This window comes from Spinacia oleracea, chromosome 3, assembly GCF_020520425.1.
Source record: "Spinacia oleracea cultivar Varoflay chromosome 3, BTI_SOV_V1, whole genome shotgun sequence".
Lineage (NCBI taxonomy): Eukaryota > Viridiplantae > Streptophyta > Magnoliopsida > Caryophyllales > Amaranthaceae > Spinacia > Spinacia oleracea.
This window is the reverse complement of record NC_079489.1, coordinates 29931320-29953855: the sequence shown is the minus strand read 5'-3', so window position 1 is coordinate 29953855 and position 22536 is coordinate 29931320. Positions and strand designations below refer to the sequence as shown.

General features: G+C 31.7%; 1 protein-coding gene across 2 annotated transcripts in view; it reads left to right on the top strand.

The window, feature by feature from the left end:
* The window catches only part of LOC110788825 (O-fucosyltransferase 19), a 45432-nt gene extending 23282 nt beyond the window's left edge, over positions 1-22150 (top strand). For both annotated transcript variants that reach the window (XM_056840033.1, XM_056840034.1), the window contains exons 3-8: positions 5993-6063; positions 6180-6268; positions 13739-13871; positions 15614-15846; positions 21232-21708; positions 21811-22150. In XM_056840033.1, coding sequence (XP_056696011.1) covers positions 5993-6063; positions 6180-6268; positions 13739-13871; positions 15614-15846; positions 21232-21708; positions 21811-22006 — 1199 coding nt within the window. In that variant the 3' untranslated portion in view covers positions 22007-22150. The remainder of the gene's footprint in view (positions 1-5992; positions 6064-6179; positions 6269-13738; positions 13872-15613; positions 15847-21231; positions 21709-21810) is intronic.
* Positions 22151-22536: the final 386 nt, after the last annotated feature.

Genomic DNA, 22536 nt, shown 5'->3' with positions numbered 1-22536 from the left:
AAAATTCATATATAGTATTCTCAAACTGCATATATAAAGAAATTTATAAGTGAATTTTAAATGAGTAAAAGAAACTCAAACTATATCCAACACTCCGTGGCATCGCCCGGACCACTAACTAGTGTCATTAATTACATTTTGGTATATAAGTTAATAGTTCCATCTATTGTCTTTTTTTCCTTTTTTTTGTGACAACAGCTTAAAGAAAAGAACTAAATCATATTAGAAAAGGAAATCAAACACCTCGAAGCCCGTGTAGCCAAAAGGTGCGCGGGATGAATTCTAGCCATTTCGACCTTGTTGATGGAGCAGAAATCAAAGGAACACGCCGCATCCTTCATCTCTGCCAAAGACCAGCTTACCTGTAGATCAACACTACCTTCTTCCTACAGCATCTCGACCAGACAATAGGAGTCTATTAGAATAATAGTAGACTTAATATTGCAATCAATCGCCCACCGGATCCCTGCCAGGCAAGCCTGAGCCTCTGCTTGAATTGCTGATTCCGCATACCCATACTTGGCGCCCCCCCGCCCCCTTCCTGCCTCCGCACTATCGCCTTCCACAATCCAGCCCATACCCGATCTCTTAGAAGACTTCTTCGACGCCCCATCCACAAATAGGATGGTGTGAGAATTTCTCCCCCCCTTATATTCCAGAATTGCTCTGAAGAACCCCGGCGTAACGGAAAGTTTATTTTGTTCAGGCGGATGTAGGTATCTAAGCGTACCAGAACAAACAGTAGAAGAGACTATACCATGATAATCCAAACCCTTGGTAATAAGTGCCATTGTTGTCGCAAGAGCGACATTCTCATCTCTAAAAACTTTGTTGTTCCTTGCGACCCATAAACACCAAATAGTATTGATGAAGTAAATTGTTCGCATACTCGAATGACCATCATGGCGTTCGAAAAGCCGGATATAAGACAGCATCCATTCCACAAAGGGAATGTCGTTGTGAAGTTCTGAGTGAATACCTAAGGTTCCACTCCTCCAAGTTTGTTTTGCCAAATCGCAAAACCGAAAAAGGTGTTGAACATCTTCTTCCCCATTACCGCATACCTCACAACTAGCAGATATGTTTACTCCTCTCCAGGCTAGATTAACCTTGGTATGAATACCATTCCTAATAATCTTCCATATAAATAATTTCCATTTCGACGCCATATGTAAGGACCATAAGGAGGAGTAAAAACTATCGACGATGCCCCCATGATCTAGCATTGCACCCTCCCCCATAATCATAGCATATGCAGTTTTGACAGTTAATTTTCCCCCCTTATGGAATTTCCAATACAAAAAATCCTTTGCCTTGTTGTGAGGTAGTTCCAACCCTACAATCTGCTTGGCATCGTTGAATTCAAAGCACTTATTTACCTCGATGTGATTCCACTCTCTGCCCGAAGGCAAAATGAAGTGGTTGACTTTCCACGATCTTGCCTCGTTAAGAGTGACATTGGACTTGAACTCTAGAATTCTCCCATTAACCCACCGATCCCTGCCTGCGACGATGCTCCTACCATCCCCCACTTTTCAATTACAAGCTCTAATCAGCTCATTACCTGCTTTCCCCAGGAAAGGGGGCCATTGTTAAGTCGCGTCAGCTTCCCTGTAGCGAGAGGGGAAGGGAATTTACTGTTATAAACCCTTGCCAACAGAGATTGAGGGTTGTTGTAGATTCTCCACACATTCCTCATTAGAAAAGCCTTGTTTAACCCAGCCCTTGACCTAATCCCTAAGCCTCGCTTGACCCAGTGCATACCCTTCCTATCCTTGTTTGCCCAAAAGAACCGAGCTAACATTGAGTCAATTTTGGAGGAGATCGCCATAGAAAAGTCAAAACAACTCATTACCTGAGCAGCCATAGCTATCAGGACTGAATTAATAAGGATTATTTTCTGGCTCTGAGATAACGGGATCATATTCCATGCGTTGATTTTCCTAGCAATTTTATCCACCAAATAAACAAAACTTGAGCATTTTCTTCCCGTAATGTCTATCGGCGAACCAAGGTGATTATCAAGTGTAGCAACCATAGGCATCCCCAGGATGCCTTTAAAAACCCATTTTTCCTCCATGGAAGCATTAGGGCTCAGCTTGAAGTGAGATTTCCCCAGATTCAATTGCTGACCTGAAATCTGGCTGAAAAGCGATATTATACCTCTCAAGTTGGCACAGCTCGAGGGGTTAGCGTGGAAGAAGAGCATTGCATCATCTGCAAAAAAAAAATGGGATATCTCTGGGCAACCACGCGTGACTTTGATTCCCTTGAAGTGTCCTATCTCTGATCCTAGCTGCAACATACGAGACAAGATGTCCATACAAAAAAGGAATAAGTAAGGAGAAAGAGGATCGCCTTGCCTAATCCCACAAGTTGGCTTGAACTGGTCCGAGATCTGGCCATTGAGAAGAACTTTGTACGATACTGTGGAGATGCATTGACTTATAAGCTGGACCCAATGAGGGGGAAAACCATAAGCTCTGAGAGTACGCAGAAGAAAATCCCAATGAACTCTATCGTAAGCCTTACTCATATCGATTTTAACCACAGCCAGAGGCAAGCCCCCCCCCCTTTTTTTTTTTTTTTATATCAACCAGCTCGTGACTTAGCAGAATATTATCCGTCATATGCCTACCAGAAATAAAGGCGTGGTGTGACAGAGATATAATATCAGGCAGAACGGCCTTCAGTCGCTTTGCCATACATTTCGAAGCCCATTTATACACTGTATTACATAAACTTATAGGTCTTAAATGCCCTACCTCTTCCGGCAGTTCCTGCTTTGGCAACAAGACTAAAAGCAAATGGTTCCACTCCTTTAGAAGAAAACCCGTCTCGATGAAGCTCCTCACAGCCTTGCACACGCTCTGAGCCACAACCTCCCAATTTTCTTTAAAGAAAGCTGATGAATACCCATCTGGCCCCGGAGACTTAGAGTTACCAATAGAAAACATTGCCGAACGAATCTCATTATCCAAGAAAGGACGAACCAGCATAGTTTTGTTTCTTTCTGAAAGCTGAGGGAGGTCCATCTCACGCAGAACAAGGTTCGTATCGGTAAAATGATGTTGCCCTAAAAAATCCGAACGAAAAACACCTTTCAGATTTTCAACAACGACCTCCTGAACCTGTTGTTGGCCATATCTTCAGGCCCCATCCTGGTCTTTAATTGATAAAATTTCATTCTTTTTTTGACGTTGTTTAACCTTTGAGAAAAGAAGGGGGGTAGGTAAGTCTCCTTTGGCCATCCATTTTTCTTTCATTCGCTGCTTCCAAAAAGAATTTTTTATCGATGCATGAGAGAATGCTTCATTCACTTTGGTAATATACTTAGCCCCTTGAAAATTATTGTGAACTGAAGACCCTTGGTGAGATAGGGAATCCAAGATCTCATGCCAGTTTATACCCCAGAATTGTTTATTATTCAAACACCAGCTCCTGAGTTTAGGTCTCAACGAAACCAGCTTTCTAGAGAGAACAAACATGGGAGAACCTAAATTTGCAGCCATCCATTCATCCCTTATTATCCTACGAATATCCTCAAAGAGCAAACACCAATTTTCTATTTGGTAAGGTCTAGAAGTACGCTTAGATAAGGCGGAGTTATCAAAAATAATAGCAGCATGATCTGAGGCTACAATTGGCTGATTTATAATACGACTATCTGGAAATTTAATGAACCACGAGTTTGACATGTAGGCCCTATCTAGACGCTCCAGGATTAATCTGTTTGCTTCCCTTTTATTTGACCAGGTATATTTTGGACCAGAGAAAGGGACGTCTAGGAGATTAGTGTTTAGTCGTCAATCATTAAACTCATCCCACCCTTTATTGTTTCAGAACCACCCAATTTATCGGAGGAGTATTCAATTTGATTAATATCTCCTATAACCAAAGATTTTGGATTAAACCTAGTTATAGGAATTAAATCATCCCACACTTGTTTTCGGTCCTCTACCTTGGGCGCCCGGTAGCAAAAGATTACTGATATATTAGCTTCATTAACTTGATGTACATCACACATAATTAAGTTAGAGGTTTTCACAACACAATCTACCAGAAGAGAACCCCAACCTAAGACAACTAGCCCCCACTGGCTCCAACGGAGTCTACACCACAAAAGAAAGAAGGCTGAGTACAACTAAACAACTTAACTACCCTATCAACTGAAGACTTAGTTTCCATCAAAAACAAAAACATAGGTTGATAAACAGACATTAACCATAACACATACTGCAGTTTAGGCAATTCTGGATCATTGAATCCCCTGCAGTTCCATCTATTCTCACTTGTTAAATACATGAGACATTAATCTTCTTCAACAACCCATTATTTTCTCTCTCTCATCTTCTCGATCGCCATGAATTTTATATTTTCTTAAACAAGAAAAATTCCTAAAAGTACATATCAAAACATAGTGGGAGAAAGGAAATAAATAAGAGATAAGATAAGAAAACATGAATATGGTAGTAATTAACAATAGTTGTCGTCTTGTATATATTGAAGAACCTAAAATATTTCTCCTATAAAAAATGATATGCTCGACTTTTTATACCTAACACTCATGAATATAATAAATTATGCCTATTTACGTTGGATAAATTTTCAATATAGAGAGTTAATACATAAGCCAATATTTTGGGATTAGAATGAAGTTGTAAACAACATGTTCAAGTATTAAATATTATATATGCAAGCCCGCAACTTAAAGGATAAAAACACAAAGTTACTACGTTTCGTTATGAAGAAGGTTTTTTTACCAATTTAGCTATTTCAGTTCACCTTAATTATCTTGATCTAATGTGATTTGAAATTGTTTTTCAAATGTGATATAGACCTGCTCTAATATTATTTTCTTACGATTTAAAATTAAAAATATAAATGTGATTTTATTACTAGGTTAAATGTTTAACGTTACAATCGTTCTTAAAACAACTTTATTTATATTTATACTACAGTTTTTTTATCTTACAAATTAATAAAATAACATAAAGTAAATATTATTATAATCACAATATAAGGTTTGAATATTTTCCATAATTTAAGTTTTGTTTTAACTATATCACACATACCTTGAATTAATTATAAATAATTATATTAATTAATTTAAAGACACTCCAAATTTAAATTTATTAACATGAAGTTTTGGTAATTTGCCTTAACCAAACTAATCTTGAGTTTCTTGTAGCACATTCCAACCTAATGCTTGAGGGTTCAATCCTACTATATAGGACACTAGTAGGCATACTTTGAGGATGGAGATCTCTTGACCTTTTCCCCAATCCTAGTTTTCAAAATTTTATTTTATTTCTAAGCGTTAATTGATAAATTACGTATTTCAAAACCTTTGATTCTCATTTGCAATCATTTATAAAAGGCTTGTTATATGCAATGTTCTCATTATCTAATAAGCATAAATTTTTAACCATGAGTCTTATTTGTAAGTTTTTTTTTTGGTGCGAATGAGCCACTAGGGCAATATAAATTACAAATGGGGGCGGGGGGATTCGAACCTGAGACCTATTGTACACAGACCCTCAATCTTAACCACTAGGCCAAGACATCATTGGTAGTCTTATTTGTAAGTAGTACTATTGTTTCATATTTAGGAAAACGAGTCTCATTCTTATGACATTATGTCTGATATTTATGTTATTCGGATCAACAAGTTTCTAAAGGGGTCACAACATAAGAAGGGTCACATTATATGTACAAAAAAAATCTAGTAACTGATGAGAAACTTAAGTCTATAAAATGAGATTAACATCTGATATGGGCTTAATGTTGGAGTGTCATAAAGGAAGAAACAAATCTCAACCTATCACTCATGGAATTATCAATGAGTTTAATGTTTGTTGTTTACTTTTAAATGCTGCAAATGTTACTTAATTCTCATTGGTACTTGCCCTTTTTCCATTTGTTTCTCTAGACATCCTTTCATGCATTGAGTTACTTATTATTGTTATTTCCCAATACCTTTAATTTTTAGGAACAAAAAATGCAACAAATGGATACATTATAATAACGGCAAATGGTGGTCTAAATCAAATGAGAGTTGGGGTATGTATTATACACTAATGTTTTCGTTTTCATTTTCATTAACTAACTTACTTTAATTTATTTTTATAATTTTAGAATAGATTAGTTTTATGTGACTTTTTGCTTTGAATTTCCAGATTAGCGACATGGTAGCCGTAGCATACCTCATGAATGCAACTTTAGTGAGACCAAAACTTGATCATAACTCATATTGGAAAGACAAAAGGTTAATATTCTTAAATCTCTATAATTATGGTACTAGGCAACATTTCTCCTCATTATTTTAAAAAATAATTCAACCTTCTATGCTTCCCCCCCTTTTTTTTAAATTTTTATATCAACACTAATTACTCTAAAATTCACATTGTGGATTTCTTTATATGGAGATGTACCAATCTAGATTTCATATTAAAACAACATTTTCTATTACTGGCAAAAAAAATAATGAGATGAGATCAATTTAAATGCAATGACAATTTAGTACTAAGATTTATCAGTAAAGAACAAGAGACTTCATTTTAGTCTCATTATTCGTTTTAATATCTATAATAATATATTAAATGGCGTTGTGAAAAATGTCTATGTGCCATGTAGTACTCTCTCTGTAATAGGCCGCTCTTTCGAGTTGCTAATAAAGAACGCTTAACCCTTAATGATTACAATTAACTCTTAACATGCGGCGGAAAAATTAGCCTTAATCTTAAACTCGATCTTGGACTTGTGGGTTTATGGACCCACAAAAACAACCTTAAATAACTAGAAATAATAATCCTTGAATAAACATAAACCTTTAATTTTACGTTCTTAAACTCACATATAATTCACAAACTATCTCACATATGAATACAACCTTAATTTAAAATCCATAATTTATAATCCCTTAACTACAATCAAGCTCCATTTGAAGGCATCTTGTGCTCCACTAATACCTTTTAACAGAGAGAAGAATACAAAACAAACAAAATTTCAAAATGAGTGGAAAACTCGTAACCTCTACTTCAGCCCGTCAAAATCATTTCACTATCACAAGTACGACCGACCTATATTTAAATTTCCAAAAGCATTTTACCAAAAGAGTTTTCATAACATAAATTAGCATTGTTCGGAAATAGAATTTGGTTCTATTTGAAAACGTATAGCCGGCATTGATAATTTCCTTCACAAATCAGTGGCAAGAATAAGCTTTGGACACAAATGTTACTTATCACAAAACACAGCTTGTCACACATATTCGACCGTTCCGGTCTTAACTTAAATTTTAGGATCTTTCCTCCACATGTAACTTGCCCATTTTTCCATATCCCGCTCATAATCCAGTGCCATCAAAATAAATATTTATTTTAAAATATCATTTCAAAATATGTTACAATACATAAATATATTTCCGAACAATTCCATGATTAACTATCACAATACTAATCAACTTAAACAACATTTCAATACAAATGCAACTCATGATATTCATGGTCATGGATATATGATCATAAAAATAATAACTTTCACACACACAAGGGCACAAGTAATTTTACGAACATAAAAGTTACCTCTCATATGATAGTCTCTTTCGATACTCCTTAACCCAAATCAAACTTTCATACTCCATATTCTATAATACGATAACTCCATGGTCATTCTCCATAACTTAATCGCCTCCAATAACAACATGGTCATTCTCCATAATCTATTCACCTCCAATAACAACATGTTCATTCTCCATAATCTAGTCACCTCCAATAACAATGACAAGAAAGACCCAATTAAAATCATTCCTTAACGAGAAAATTCTTTTACCAAATACAATGCTTTTTTAACCAATAAATATAATTTTCGACCATAAAAAAAAATCAATTTCACAATATAAGTAAGATAACTTAAGCTTATGAAATATACCTTCACAAATCAACTTTTTCACTTTAGTAATTAAAACCCAAAAGAGAAGTGAGAAACGGAGAGAAAGAGAGCAGCAACAACTACTTCCCGAAGGTCATATATCCTACCTCAAAAATCTGAATTGAGTGATTCTTGAGTCTAAATTCATCGACTCATAGGTACCTATAACTTTTATCGAGGAAGCATAAACTAAACATGATCATAAGATCGCAAAACAGGAGGAACAGAAGGTGGTGAACAACAACAACAACAACAACACTCAATTTGCAGAGGGAGTATCTCCTAGAATACAACTCTTAATTAAACAATTCATTTTTTTTTTTTTTGAGAATTACAAAAGGTAGAGGAAGAATTACAAAACCCGTGCAAAGCTCTATTGAACAACATTCTTGGCTAGATTATGCGCTTTCTGGACTTGATCGCGACGTACCTTGTGCTCAACGCATCGACTAAAGAACTTACCACATTTTCGGATTATGTCCATTATCCATTCCTATTGAGCATCTTGCGTCCGTTGATGCTCTAAATTAGTAACCAACACCGATGAGTCTGTCATTATTACGAAAGAGTTAATAGAATTGTCCTTAGCCCACTTCATTCCATGTAAACATGGTAAAGTCTCTGCTTGAGCAGCTGAATGGGTCATTCTCCAGCTGCACCCTTTTGTTATATGTAAGGGGTCACCAGTCATGACTTCCAAAGACTATCCCATTCCTGCTCGATTATTCTCCTTTTTTCCAAGCTGCATCAACCTACACATGAGAACTTATTTGGACATTCACATTTCTACCTAATTCCACTTTCCAAAACCCGGGTTACGGACCGTCTTTGTTGACCTTGATCCTTGCCAAAAGTTGCTCATGTTGTCGAACTTTGGTAAAGATTTTAAACTTTTCTATTGCTCCTTCCACATGGGTAAAAACCAAACCCATATCCGCAAGCTAGCCACGGAAAATTCTGTTACTTCTCGTAATACACAAGGCCCACAAAGTACTGATAAAGTAAGTCATTCTATTTCCATTTTTCCCACCCGAGCTAATAAAAATACAGATATAATTAAGAATCCAATCCTGAAAGAAAATATTTTCATCAAAATTTGTGTGAATACACACAAAGATTCACTCATCTAAACCTGTTGAGCTAGTGAACACAGTCAAAATAAATGTTGTTGGTCCTCATCATTAGGACCACAATGCAAGCAAACAGTGTCAGTGTGAATACCCCTTGCACTAAGCTTAACACACACAACAAGACTTCCCATTAGGACTTTCCACAAGAAAGTTTCCCCCTTCGGTGGAATCTGAAGTGACCATAAGGTGGAGAAAAAATCCTTTGATGCTTGCACAGTGTGGTGAGACATATCAATTTCCGCTACACTAATTAAACGATTCTTGAGGCTAAACTAATTAACTTTTCAAGGATTAAAACTTTCATCAAGGAAGAATTAGCCACAAATGAACGCATGATGGAGGTATGGAGGAAAATAGAAACAACAACGGTATAGGAGAGTATTATGTTTGGGTTTTCTCATTTTTGGGCTTACAATTTGATAAGACTAATTAGATGATTTAATCAAATAATGATGTGGAAGAGTGAGGGATTGACAAAAAATCAAAAATGCATAACCTTGGCTCCTCATCTACTTGACACGAAACATGTAAGATGTTATATGAGTAATTAACTAATCAATTTGGAAACACAAGGAAAAAATTGTCATTTCACATTTTTGCTAAACAAAAGTCAAATTTGGTTTAAGCTCTTTATTCATTTTATCATAAGGAAATCAAAATTATATTATGCTGATAAAATATAAATAACCCTTAATTAAAAGCACCTTAAAATAGAGCTATTATACTCTCCATTACGCCACATCATCCACTCACCAAGTGTTAAGTCATGTAATGAAATGAACATCCAAAAATCAATAAAATGAGGTTCGAAACCCCGACCTCAAGCGTCGATGACAACTCTTACTACCATCTTAACTAACTATTAACTTTTCTATCCATTCTTATATAAACAGCCCCTTCAACCCACCATTTTGCGTAACTTTTTATTCTATTTATACCCCAAATGTTGGCTTGTTATTACAATCAAGACATATCTCTCATCACAAAATAGAAGACATATCTACTTTTGCATGATCCTTGACAACTGCCAATTCCCATCCACATGTCTATTTTCTTGAGATTGGTTGTTGGGATGCTTTGTACGGAGTACTATATAGTTTCGAAAATTGTAAAGGTCTCAATATGCGACCTTTAAGCCGTGTCACAATGATAACATGTCATTCTTATATGTCATGATTTAAATTGAAAACTAAAATATTTAACTTATATAATCTGTTAAAATGTTTCAAAAAAAAGTAGAAAAATTTTAATATGACTATGTAAATGTGTATTTTTGTCCCGCCCTTATTATTTTTTATAGAAAACTCCAATATAATTGGTTACGTATGACTATGTAAATGTGTATTTTGTTATACTTTCGGGATTGCGTCCTTTATTAATGTAAACATGAAAATTTGTCATACGATTATACTATAACATTATAAGTATCATCGTTATTTATAAAATATAGTTATGTTTTACACGTGCAACGCACGTAGCTGGTAACTAGTTTGAGACTAAATAGCTAGCTTCTTTATAAAATTCTTACAAGAACATCTCAAGGTTTTAACTTTTACTTTGTCTTATTTAATGGGACTCAAAATTTTAGAACTAATTAAAACAAAATATTCTTTTCAAACCATAAATATTAAAATATTAAAATATTTTTTGTCAAACATATAAATATTTGTACGTCCATTAGTAGCATGACCCATTCAATAGGTGGGTATGGGTAAGATGTGAAGCCTGCAAAAGAAGACATTGATGGACCCATTTTCAGATCAGGCCCATAAATAATCACCTATAGTTTAGGTCCAGTATGGTCTTTGCAATAAAAATTCCACCAAAATGTCACTTGTTCAATAAGTAGTAATTTTGTCTTTAAAAAAAAGAATTCTAAAGCATAAGATGACAAGTTAATTAATCATTTGTCGCTTAGAATGTGTAAAAATTTTACTTTTATATTATTCATGTAATAACTTTGAGCACTATTTTTTAAACCAATATATAAAAAAAAATAAGTGAATACATATTAAAAACCATGTCGTTAATGAAATTATCATAGTTTTGAAAACTTCTCGATTATGAAATTATCATAGTTTTGAAAAATTCTCGATTATGTTACAAGTTCCTATATTTTTTTAATCAAAGTCATGTAATAACTTTTAAGTATATTAACTTTTACTAGGTTTTTTTTCTTTTAAAATTAAATTAATGAAAACATATACGAATAAAGTTATTTTTGGCAAATGGACTTAAGAGTTATTGACTCTTCTATAAAGGAGTTTTTTTATTGAATATTTCTTTTAAATCAATATGATCATGTGTTTAATGGAAAATTACACCAGTTCCTGAAAGATGTACTCGTACTAATTTACAATTTACACGATCTCTAATTCACACATTTTATTAGTGAATCCATACTTACCTATTTTTAGAAAATGTAAAAAATTGGTATAGTATTATGAAACTTCACATTTAAATGAATCTAAAAGTATCACAATTTGTAATACTAATTCTTATTCGTTTCTTAAATATTGCACTATTTGGATTTTTACTCTATTCACACTAGCTCTTTGACCCTCTTTTGTGATTAATGCTTAAGAAAAATTGTAGACATGTGCGATTTGGTTAGATTCGTATCGATATATATTTTCTAATATTTTTTTATATGACTTTTACTTATATATAATTCGAGATATTAAGAATCAAAGTCATGTGTTGGAAAGCGCAAAGTCAACAATGGTGCAAAATGAGCGGAGGAAGTTTTTTTTTTGGTATATAAGGGAAAATTTGCCAAATACAACTGAAAAAAGGTGTTACTACAACCTCAAACTTGTATTTTTTTGCAAATTACATCATGAACCATTAAAACTACAACATTGAGTTGGATACCCAAAAATGATGACTGAAGTGATGCCATTATTATATTTTAACACATTATTAATGCAATTAAATGCTTTAAATTTTTTTTAAAAACCAATTAAATTAACTCCCAAAAACTTGAATTGGATTTTTAAAAACTTTTAATTTCTCTAATAGTGAGTTAAAAATAATTTGATTAATAACCACAATAAATACTTTGAAAAAAAACAATTAAATTAACTCCCAAACCCCGAAGTTGATTTTAAATTTAATTCTTAAAGCATTTAATTGTCTTAATAATGAATTAAAAATTAATTATGACATCACTCTAGGTCTCCGTTTTACTGTATCCAATATGGGGGTCAATTTTAAAAGTCGTGTTACTTTTTAGATTGTAATTTTCAAAAATAAACATTTGAGATTGTTACCCACAAAATGACAACTATTAGCGGTTATATTTGGCAAAATTTCTGGTATAATAGGTAAAAAAATTGTAAAAATTCTAATTTATACCACATGAAGGGTAAATGGGTACATATTCAAGTAGAGAAGGTAGTACATATTATTTTATGAATATTACATTTTTTATTTAATACTTCCTCCATTTCATAACTTTCTTCACGTTTACTATTCATATACTTACTCTGTTTTTATTTAAATGACACAATTATTTAGTCCATTTTTCAATGCACAATTTCAAACATTAATATCTTCAATTATGGATAAGAACAAATTGTAAAAAGTTGATACTTAGAAAATATTTATTGAGACGAATCTAACAAGACCTTCCACGACTATGTTTTTTTCTTAAGTAAAAATTACAAAAATAAGTCAAAGGAACTTGTGTGAATAGTATCAAAAACCCAAAAGTCTAAAATTTGAACTCCAATTGGTGTTTGATATTAGGAAAAAAAAGCTTGTTACATAGTTTTCAATGAAAATAAGTAATCGAAAATTTAATGATCAAAAGAATGTATTAAAGACAATATATAACACATATGTGAAGAATATATGGAACTAGACCTGGTTATTGGACAGGTTAGTCCAATGAATATAGGGTTAGGGTCAAGTTAATAGGGCTCCTATTGGACAGAGCCTTTATTGGACAGGGTCATTATAGGGTCAAACTTATACTACAATTATTTTGAAAATTAAAATAGTAATGATGCAAAAAATTACGTGTATAGCTTCGTATTTACTTGTACTTGCACATGGCTCTTTTGTTTTTCATTTTTCATTGCTCGTTTATTGACCCGCCCACTAATGACCCGCTATTGACCCGCGACCCGCTTTTGACCCGCCCATTATCGACCCGCTAAAAATGACCCTTTCAATACCCGACCCTCTTTTGACCCGCACCGACCCTGACCCGCCCCGCCCGATAACCAGGTCTATATGGAACTAGGAGAGTAATTATAAATAAATAAATTCCCATGAAACAAAAGTTGAATACTCCCTCCGTCCCGGAATACTTGACATGTTTTCCTTATCGGGCCGTCCCTTAATACTTGACCTGTTTCTAAAAATGGAAATATTCTAACAATATTATATTATTTCTCACTCCACCCCTATTAACCCACCTACCCCTTACTCCATACAAAAAGTAATTAAAAATTCAACCCCTACTCTCCCCAACCCCACCTCTTAACCCACCTCCCACTAACTACATTAAAATAATACCCCACTATCAATTACTACCTATTAAATTAAATAAGTCAATTCAAGTCCCTTAAACTCTGTGCCGGTCAAACCGGGTCGAGTATTCCGGGACGGAGGGAGTACCAATTTTAACATATGACTTTTTATATATCACTTCTTGATCATTTTTGTAGTGAATTTGCTGATATATTTAGCTGGGAGCGGTTTATCGAGGTCCTCAAACATGATATTAAGATAGTTGAAGAAATTCCACCGGAGTTTCAAAGAAGGAAATACTTAGTTAAAGCACCAATTTCATGGTCAAAGGTATAACTTTATCTTAGTTTTGAACAATGTGTTTGTTACCTGGCGTTTATACTTTTCCAGTTCAGTTTTTTTAAGTCAATTTTCGATATTTCCAAGTTAATGATGCTTTCATCTCCCTTTAAATTTCCCCTAACTTTTAGTAACATAACTTTAAGAAAAATATTATAATTTTTGATATATATAGTCGAATACTTAAAATAGCAATGAATGGAGTGTAAATATGGAAAACATCCTAAAGGTGATGAATGACATATGGTAAACCTTATTTTTCATTTTTGGAAATATGTAAGAAATTAATCAAAAGATAAATGTATAAAATATTGCAAGAGGAGAATGAGATTAACTTGATATTTTAATCAATTAAACTCCTTGTGTTAACATGGAAAGAATTAATCACCCTTTACCTATATGTGTAAATATCAATCTTCTTCCGATATCTTTTCACATGAACACATTAGTCATGTAAAAAAAATTATTTAAAATATATCCAAAAGTATCAATTTACCAAAAATTGAGTAACTCGTTTTTTTGGTGAAGTAAATGAATAACTTATGTATTTCTTGAAATTGGGATTATGTTCGAGTTCTCAACATAGTTGAAATATTGCGTGTGACACGTACATATATATAATTAGATATCCAAACAAATGAGTAATTTTTATCATAAAAACATCTTGATATATCTCCATTATCAATGCATTCCTACCTTTCTCTTTCTTCAAAATCAATTTGTTTAAATTGAATCATTAATAAATTTATACAATCAAAGAGTTCTTATTTGTATCTCTATTTCTTATATTTTCTTACCCTTTTTTGGTAAATATACTTAATATTCTTTTATTTTTAATTTTATTATACATACTAGCACTACAAGAAATTGTACTATTAACGACGGGAAATCCCGTCGCGAAAGGCCAATAATCGTTGATTAACGACGGGATTTCCTGTCGTGAACCCGTCATAAAAGGGGGCCGTCGTTAATAGAAATCCCGTCGTAAATCCATCGTAAACCGTCGTAATAGACATTTGCGACGGTTATTCCCGTCATTGTTTGGTTGTTAGCCCGTCGCAAAAGGCTTTTGCGACGGGATTTTTAACCCGTCGTAATTAGGTTGTCGTTAAAGATCTAAATTATTGTAGTGTAGTAATTATAAATACATATTATAAATATTTATTCCATTTTAGAGAAAACTTACCATCTACTGTGTAGTATTAAATACTTGTAAAAATCTAATATTAAATTGTAATAGTACAAACTATTCTTAACAAATTTTAAAAATTGAGTGTACAATATTTTAAAGTAAGTTGACTAATTTAATTATTAAATACAAGAAATATCATGCATTGCACTACATAGAACAATGTATTACTTCAATTATTAGAACCAACCTCTTGTCAATAAGTTTGCATCAACATTTATTATCATATTATCAACGTTGGATTTTTTTAAGTAAAAGTTATAGCTATATTATTATTGATGAATTTAGTTTTTCAATATTATATTACTTTCTTCAATTTGTTGCCATATGTAGTAGAACTCGAGATTGATGTCTTTTGTTATTCATAAGTACATATCTAGTATTCATGGAGTATTATGAACTCCACAATTACATTTGTTAATGAAAGATAATCTATAAAATCTAATCTTATTTTGAAAAAATAATTTCCTTAAATACATATATAAAAAAGATAATAAAAGTGTCATAAAAGTAATATATAAAATATCATTCTAATTTGTGCAAGGCTAATTATTATAAATGGGAGATGTCAAGATTACTCAAGAAATACAAGGTGATACATTTTAGCCAGACAAACTCACGTCTTGCTAATAATGGTCTTTCTGGCTCAATCCAAAGATTGCGATGTCGTGCGATGTTCGAAGCTCTTGAATACACAAATGAAATTAAGTTACTTGCTAACAATTTTATCAGGAGTCTACGACGAAACGATAATCCTTATATTGCACTTCATTTGAGGTATGTTACTTTTCTTCACTCATTTATTCACGAAAAAAAAATCTACATGGTATTTCTAGGAATGACCAAATTTTATATTTTTATAGAGAAATATGAAACTAACCGTTTCAAATATATAATTATGAAATGTTTATAGGAAAATATGAAACTATTGTCACAAATATACCCCATCTTCTATTAACTATCTGAAATATGATTGAATTACAACTCTCTTGCTTTTAGGGAAGTCCCTAATAACAGAAATACATATGACTTATATTATAAGTTTTTAATTAGTTAAACATCGATCTAGATAGGCAACAATGACCAACAAGGAAGAGGAAGAGGAAGAGGAAGAGGAAGAGGAAGGAAAAGGAAAAACAATTTTTGTAAGATAAAGAAAAACCGTTTAACAAGTTATAAGTGACAAGAAACAATTTTGAAAAAAGATACTCATCAAGTGTAAATTAAGGTAGGGAGATTTACGAAGATTGGGAATAGCTAGGATTGTCGGTCTCTAAAATTTTCAAGTTATTATGTATCTCTTTTAGTTCTGGTTGATTTTATATTTATAATATCTTCTACTTTCCATCAATATTTATTTTTGAATGAAGTTACTTTTGTTTTTCAGTTAAGTATGCACGAATCATTATTTTTTATTTAACTAAATACGTCGAATGATTTTAAGAAAATAAAAGAATAAAAATTTATTTCCTTTTCTCTCCCACACACTTAATCTAATGTACCCATCGCCTTTAACAAAAATAATTAGTTGTTATATATAACTCTCTTGAGAAGAAATTTATATCTATTACTAGGTTAGTGCCCGTGCAATGTACGATTTTTAAGTTTTTAAAGATATTTGTAACTATTCGATTCTTTAAATGAAGAAGAAAATTATATTGCAACAAATTGACAATGCATAATACACTTTACAGTTATTTACAAAAGTGGGGCAATCCCATTAGATTTGCTATTTTATACAACTTGAAGCCAAACTTACTACCAGTTAAAACATCAACCCAGCTTTGATAAAATCTCACAATTATGGACTTGAATTGAATAAGGACCTCAACCCCGTGCATATGTCCAAATGTCCAATAGCACTATAAAAACATATTCCTTCCCTAGTTTTGCTCCACACAGTAAGTTAGGTTATTCGTCAAAGTATCAATAAATATAGTAGAGTACTCAAAAATCTTCTCATTACTAAGCAAGAACTTGTTTACCCGTAGACATCAGACTATTAGTATGATGTTCTTCAAATGCTTACCTTAGAAAAAATAGGAAACACAATGGGATCAAAATTTTGATATACATATAGGCCAATATTCTCCAAAGAAGAGTAAACAAATATATCAAAGGGAGTAGAATATAGCTCCAGTGCATTTTATGGTGGTTAGGATCTAATCTAGAATATCTGACTACCATAGGAAAATTACAAACAAAAAGGGGTACTTAAACCATTGAAGGAGATAAAAGGACTCTGAAGTCCAACAAATTAAAATTATGGAGGGGAGACAAATGAGACATAGAAGAATTACCCAAGAGAAGGAAGTCAAGAAAATCTCCATACATCAGAAGACGACAACCATAAATCTGGAGAAGTATAGAAAACAAATACTCCAGCCTATCTTCATTAAGCATAGATGTATTAAATAATTAAATGGAACGACATAAGTGTAAAATAATCTCAAGTTTCATACATCTTCGAAACAAAATATTAAATATGTATTCCGTCCAAACCCACTTCAAACTATATTGATAAATCCAATCAAAATTCCTCCAATTACTGCAAACTACTGAGTATATTGATAAATCCAATCAAAACTCAAATTTATTCCGGAAACACCGTTACAGACGACATGGACACACCTTGCTACCGCCGACTTAGCCGCCCTCGTCGTTATTCCTATTCAGAACGTCGTCCTCATATCTTTGCCAGAATCTTCTGCTATTCATCTTCACCTACAATGTTTTCAATCAAAAAAATTCAGATCGAAGGAATATTACAAAAATTAAAATTAAAATTGCTTATAATTTAAGATTACCAATTAAAAAACTTACCCATGTCAAAATAGAAAGAACTTTTATCCCATCCTCCAATTCACTCACAAAAACAAAAAAGATTTCAAATGAAAAAAAAGTTGATAAAACATAAATCAGAATTCAAATAGATTCAAAATAGTACAATTTCCATAGTGGTAGAACGTGATTACCCACATTCGAGAAATAAACTTGGAGTTCTAATTACCCAAAGCTGCCATTGGAGTTGTTCAAGAGCTGCAACAATCCGAAGTTTAAGCTACCCGAAAATCAAAAATACATAATCAATCATAGCAATTTGTTCGAGAAACAGGAAAAACTAATAAGAATTTGAGCAAAAAAATTACAAGTATTGGAGTAAATTGAATAAGTAACTTCTCGGTTCCTTCCATGGTTTTTCCATAAAAAACTTTTAAAGCAAGGGAAATTGAAACAGTAGATCTAAAAATCCTAGGAAATAGCAATGGTCACAGCCATAAATTGGTAACTGACCAGCGTGATTTTTAAAAAATATTGGAAAGCGTAAACGAAGAATAGAAATGACGCAAAAGAGAAGTGAGGGATGTAGGCAGTTTGGGCGGGAAAATATTAAAGGAGAGAGTGACGTGTGTATAGTTTGGAGGAAAAGATGATGTCAGCGGTATTTCTTTTAGTAATAGTTATAGATAGATAGATAGATATAGATATAGATTGTACTCTATAGCAAGTTTATTTCCTTTCATATGACCCATATTGTATTTCTAGAATTTTTTCATATATGGACACACACACACAAATAAAAACTTCAAAAACTTGGTTAAATTACTTAGTATTTTTTTTTAAGAAATATTAACTTACGTGTAGAGAATTGTTTTTACATTTATGACCAACATAATATATATTACCATAAAAACATTTGGCCCAATAATTTTTACCTTATGTATGTTTGTTGAACATATTTTTACTAAACTTCAATTACATATATTCATTTAAACTGATCTTTACTTATTAGAAACTAGTGTTTTATACACGCGATGCATGCGTGGATTTTAAATTCATGTAAACTAACATTAATAAATCAATATTTATTATCGTAGAATGACAACCTCTTTATTTTTCTTCAGAAAGTATTTTAATCAGTGATTTAATACCTATTGGAGGATTTCATCTCAAATGCATGGTCGAAAAGTTAAGAAAATCGTTAAAATATACAGCCTAATTTATACGTGATTTTGTTGTCAATAAAAGTTATATATGTTATTTATCAATATTTTGGTTTATAAAATAATTAATTAATTTTTTTTATTTATGAAAAGTTTAATTTCTTTGGTCATATACTTTTCCTGGTTTTATATATGATAGATTGACACTATCAAAGAAAAAAAAAATGTCATATTGTCAATATCTTTTGAAAGATGTTTCTTGTAGTTTTAAGTCATAAATAATTTAGTACTACGGAGTACATGGTTTTCTTTTTTTCCAGAGTCCCCGTTGCATCAGTGCTTTAACAATAACATATGATTTTAAAAAATGTAGTAGAAAGGTCGATTAAAATGTGAAAAATGTTATACAGACCAGAGTAGCAATTGACATATGAACATTGTTTTCATCTAACTTTTTAGTTTCTACAAAAATTTGTAACAGAAAATAAAGAACTTGCTTAGTTACTACAAAGTAATAAAAATTTGAAAGTATTAAGCAATAAAAGGGATAGATTGAAAACTTTAAAATGAAATGATAGATTGAGATATATCCACCAAGTGTGTGATAATTGTAAGATTGTAACTATAAAAGAAAGTGATATTGTATTTGTATAATTAGTAGCTATTCAACTACAACCAATAATAATGCTCCAATCATAGATTGTTGTTGTCCCCTAATTTACCTTAACCTATAATTGCAATAATCATAAAAATGGCTGAATTTATTTAATTTATTTCCAAATTGGCAATTATGATATAATTTATCTTGATTTAATTTAAGGCAAGATTTTTTTATTAATTCAATTGTGAGCGAGGGTATAATAGACTATTCTATAAGGGGACACCAAAAGTGCAATTACTAAATTGATCTCAGGAGTTCCCTTATAAATAGAGATTATTTATAATAATTAAAACAAATTTTACTGAGTACCATTGTTATCTTTCTTTTGGTATATTTATTTTTAATAAGAAAAATAGATTTTTAATAAACATAAATTATCTTACTAATTAAAACTTACTTTAAATTAATACCAACTATTAGTCTTTTAAGGGGTGTTATACTTTAATTTTTACCACTAGCGCCATGTAACGTTGGATTTATATTCTTGAAGAATATCCAAGCCTTTTTGTATCCATCTTATTTTTCCAGAACTTTAATATTTTATTGACTAAAATTGATTTTTACAAATCAAAATTTTGTTTTGTTGATTAAATTGATTTTCATTTATTTCCTGTTTTATTTTTCTTTGGTATTAAGGTATTTGTTAAAAATAAAATAAATTTAATGAATAAAACTTGTTTACACTTACTAGAACTATTTTTGGTGATTAAAAAACATATTGTTACTAAAGACTCTCTTTGGAATACCGTTTTTACTGGTATTAAGAAAGTTTTTAACAAATATACATAAGCTAAACATATGTTTGATTAGTACAATTTATTATACATATCTTGAGCTATACATATGTCTATCATAAACATACATAGGATGCAATTTATAAATTTATTAAGCTCTTATTCTAGTTTTCTAACTTTAAAAGTATTCTTGACTCTCAACTAAATATGAATTTGTATCTTCATTACTTCATTATTCAATGACCTTCTTTTTGCACTATTAATCCCTCTACCAATCATACATTTCATAAATATGTATAAAGTAGATAACGATACATTATCTTAGTCGGAGTCTTACACATGGTTAAAACAACACTATAAGTACGATAATGAAACTTATGTCGCTTAATCATTCCATCAATTTTTTTGGTTTTTCGTGCCTTCATAAAATGGAATTCATACACTAGATGAAGTAAGTTTGTGATTGATGTCAATTGGATGAAATGTTATTCATAGTGTTAATATAGTTATATGTAAGAAACGAAAATAAGGAATGCGTGGTGTCTGTTTTTTCCATTTTTTTCTCTTTTACACGAAAATATTTTATTAATTTTAAATAAAATAATTATTGCAAAAAAAATTGACACTTTATAATATTCCATATGTATAAAATATAAAGGGTTTAAAACGAAATGAAAACCATAAAACCATAAAAAAATTATTGGCCACACCAAATCTAATAATCAACACTATATTTAGCAGAGTTTATTGCTAAACTTGTTTCCTTGGTTATTTTATTTTTCATTCCACATATTTAAACTTAAGGTGTCATAACTGAAGTTAGGTATGAGAAAGATATACTAGCATTCACGGCATGTACTCACAACTTAACTTTCAACGAGGCAAAGGATCTTACAAGTATGAGACGTCACACAACACATTGGAAGGAAAAACGTATAAATGGTAAACAAATGAGATTAGAAGGAGCATGTCCAATGACTCCAAGAGAGGTTTCTATATTCTTCGAGGCATTGGAAATTCCAAATGACACCGTAATTTACATAGTTGCTGGCGAAATTTACAGTCACAGTGGTGTTGAACCTTTACGTTCAAAGTATCCAAACTTGTTTGATCATACAAGTTTATCCATCGAACATAAATGGACATCTTTTCAAGGTCATAGTAACAAACTTGCTGCTGTAGATTACATGGTTGCTGTTGAGAGCGATGTATTTATTTATACTTATGATGGACATATGGCAAAGGCAGTAAAAGGTAATAGGTTATATGAAGGATTTCGGAAGACTCTTACCCCAGATATGTAAGTCATATTACATTTATTTTAATATACATATGACAATCAATATTAATATAATTGCATTATTAACTTATGTTTTCATTTATTAATTTGACCAATTTACAGAAAGAATTTTGTGAAGCTTATCGATCTACTAGATAGTAAACATCTATCTTGGGAAGAATTTTCTTCCAAGGTCAAGCAGTTGCACAAAGGAAGGATAAGTGATCCTACTTTTAGACAAGTTGGGCCTACTCCACGAGCAGAGGAAAATTTTTATGCAAATCCATATCCTGGATGTATATGTGAGAAATTTAAATGATGTAAAATCTATATGAAATTTTTTTCAAAGTAATAATGACTTTTAAGTGGTACGTAATTATAAGCAATCTTTTTTTTTTGGTGAAAAACAAATATTTTACTTCGTAATCATATCTATTTGATGAAAATGCAATCAAAGTGTTCTTTGTTAATTTATTATGTTATCTCGTTGTGGTTTATCTTAAATGTCCACTTGCAATTAAAAGGTTATTAAATATATGTGTATTTTATACAAAACTAAGAGTCTTCACTTTATTATTAGAAAAATAAATAACATATTCTTATAACTTCCTTGACACAAACTTGGGGGTCTAGGTTAAGACCAAAATTCTTCTTTTTGTTATAGATGACAAATGCATACTAATGCATAATGTTTCTATAAAAATTACGGGGTACTTTTTTTATTTGTGAAATGTAAGGGGAAATCATGTAATTCACATAATATTAATCACAAAAAAGCATTTAAATATTTAAATATTTAGTTCGAGAAATTAATTTATATAGAGTAGATTTGAAATCATAGATTGAAAA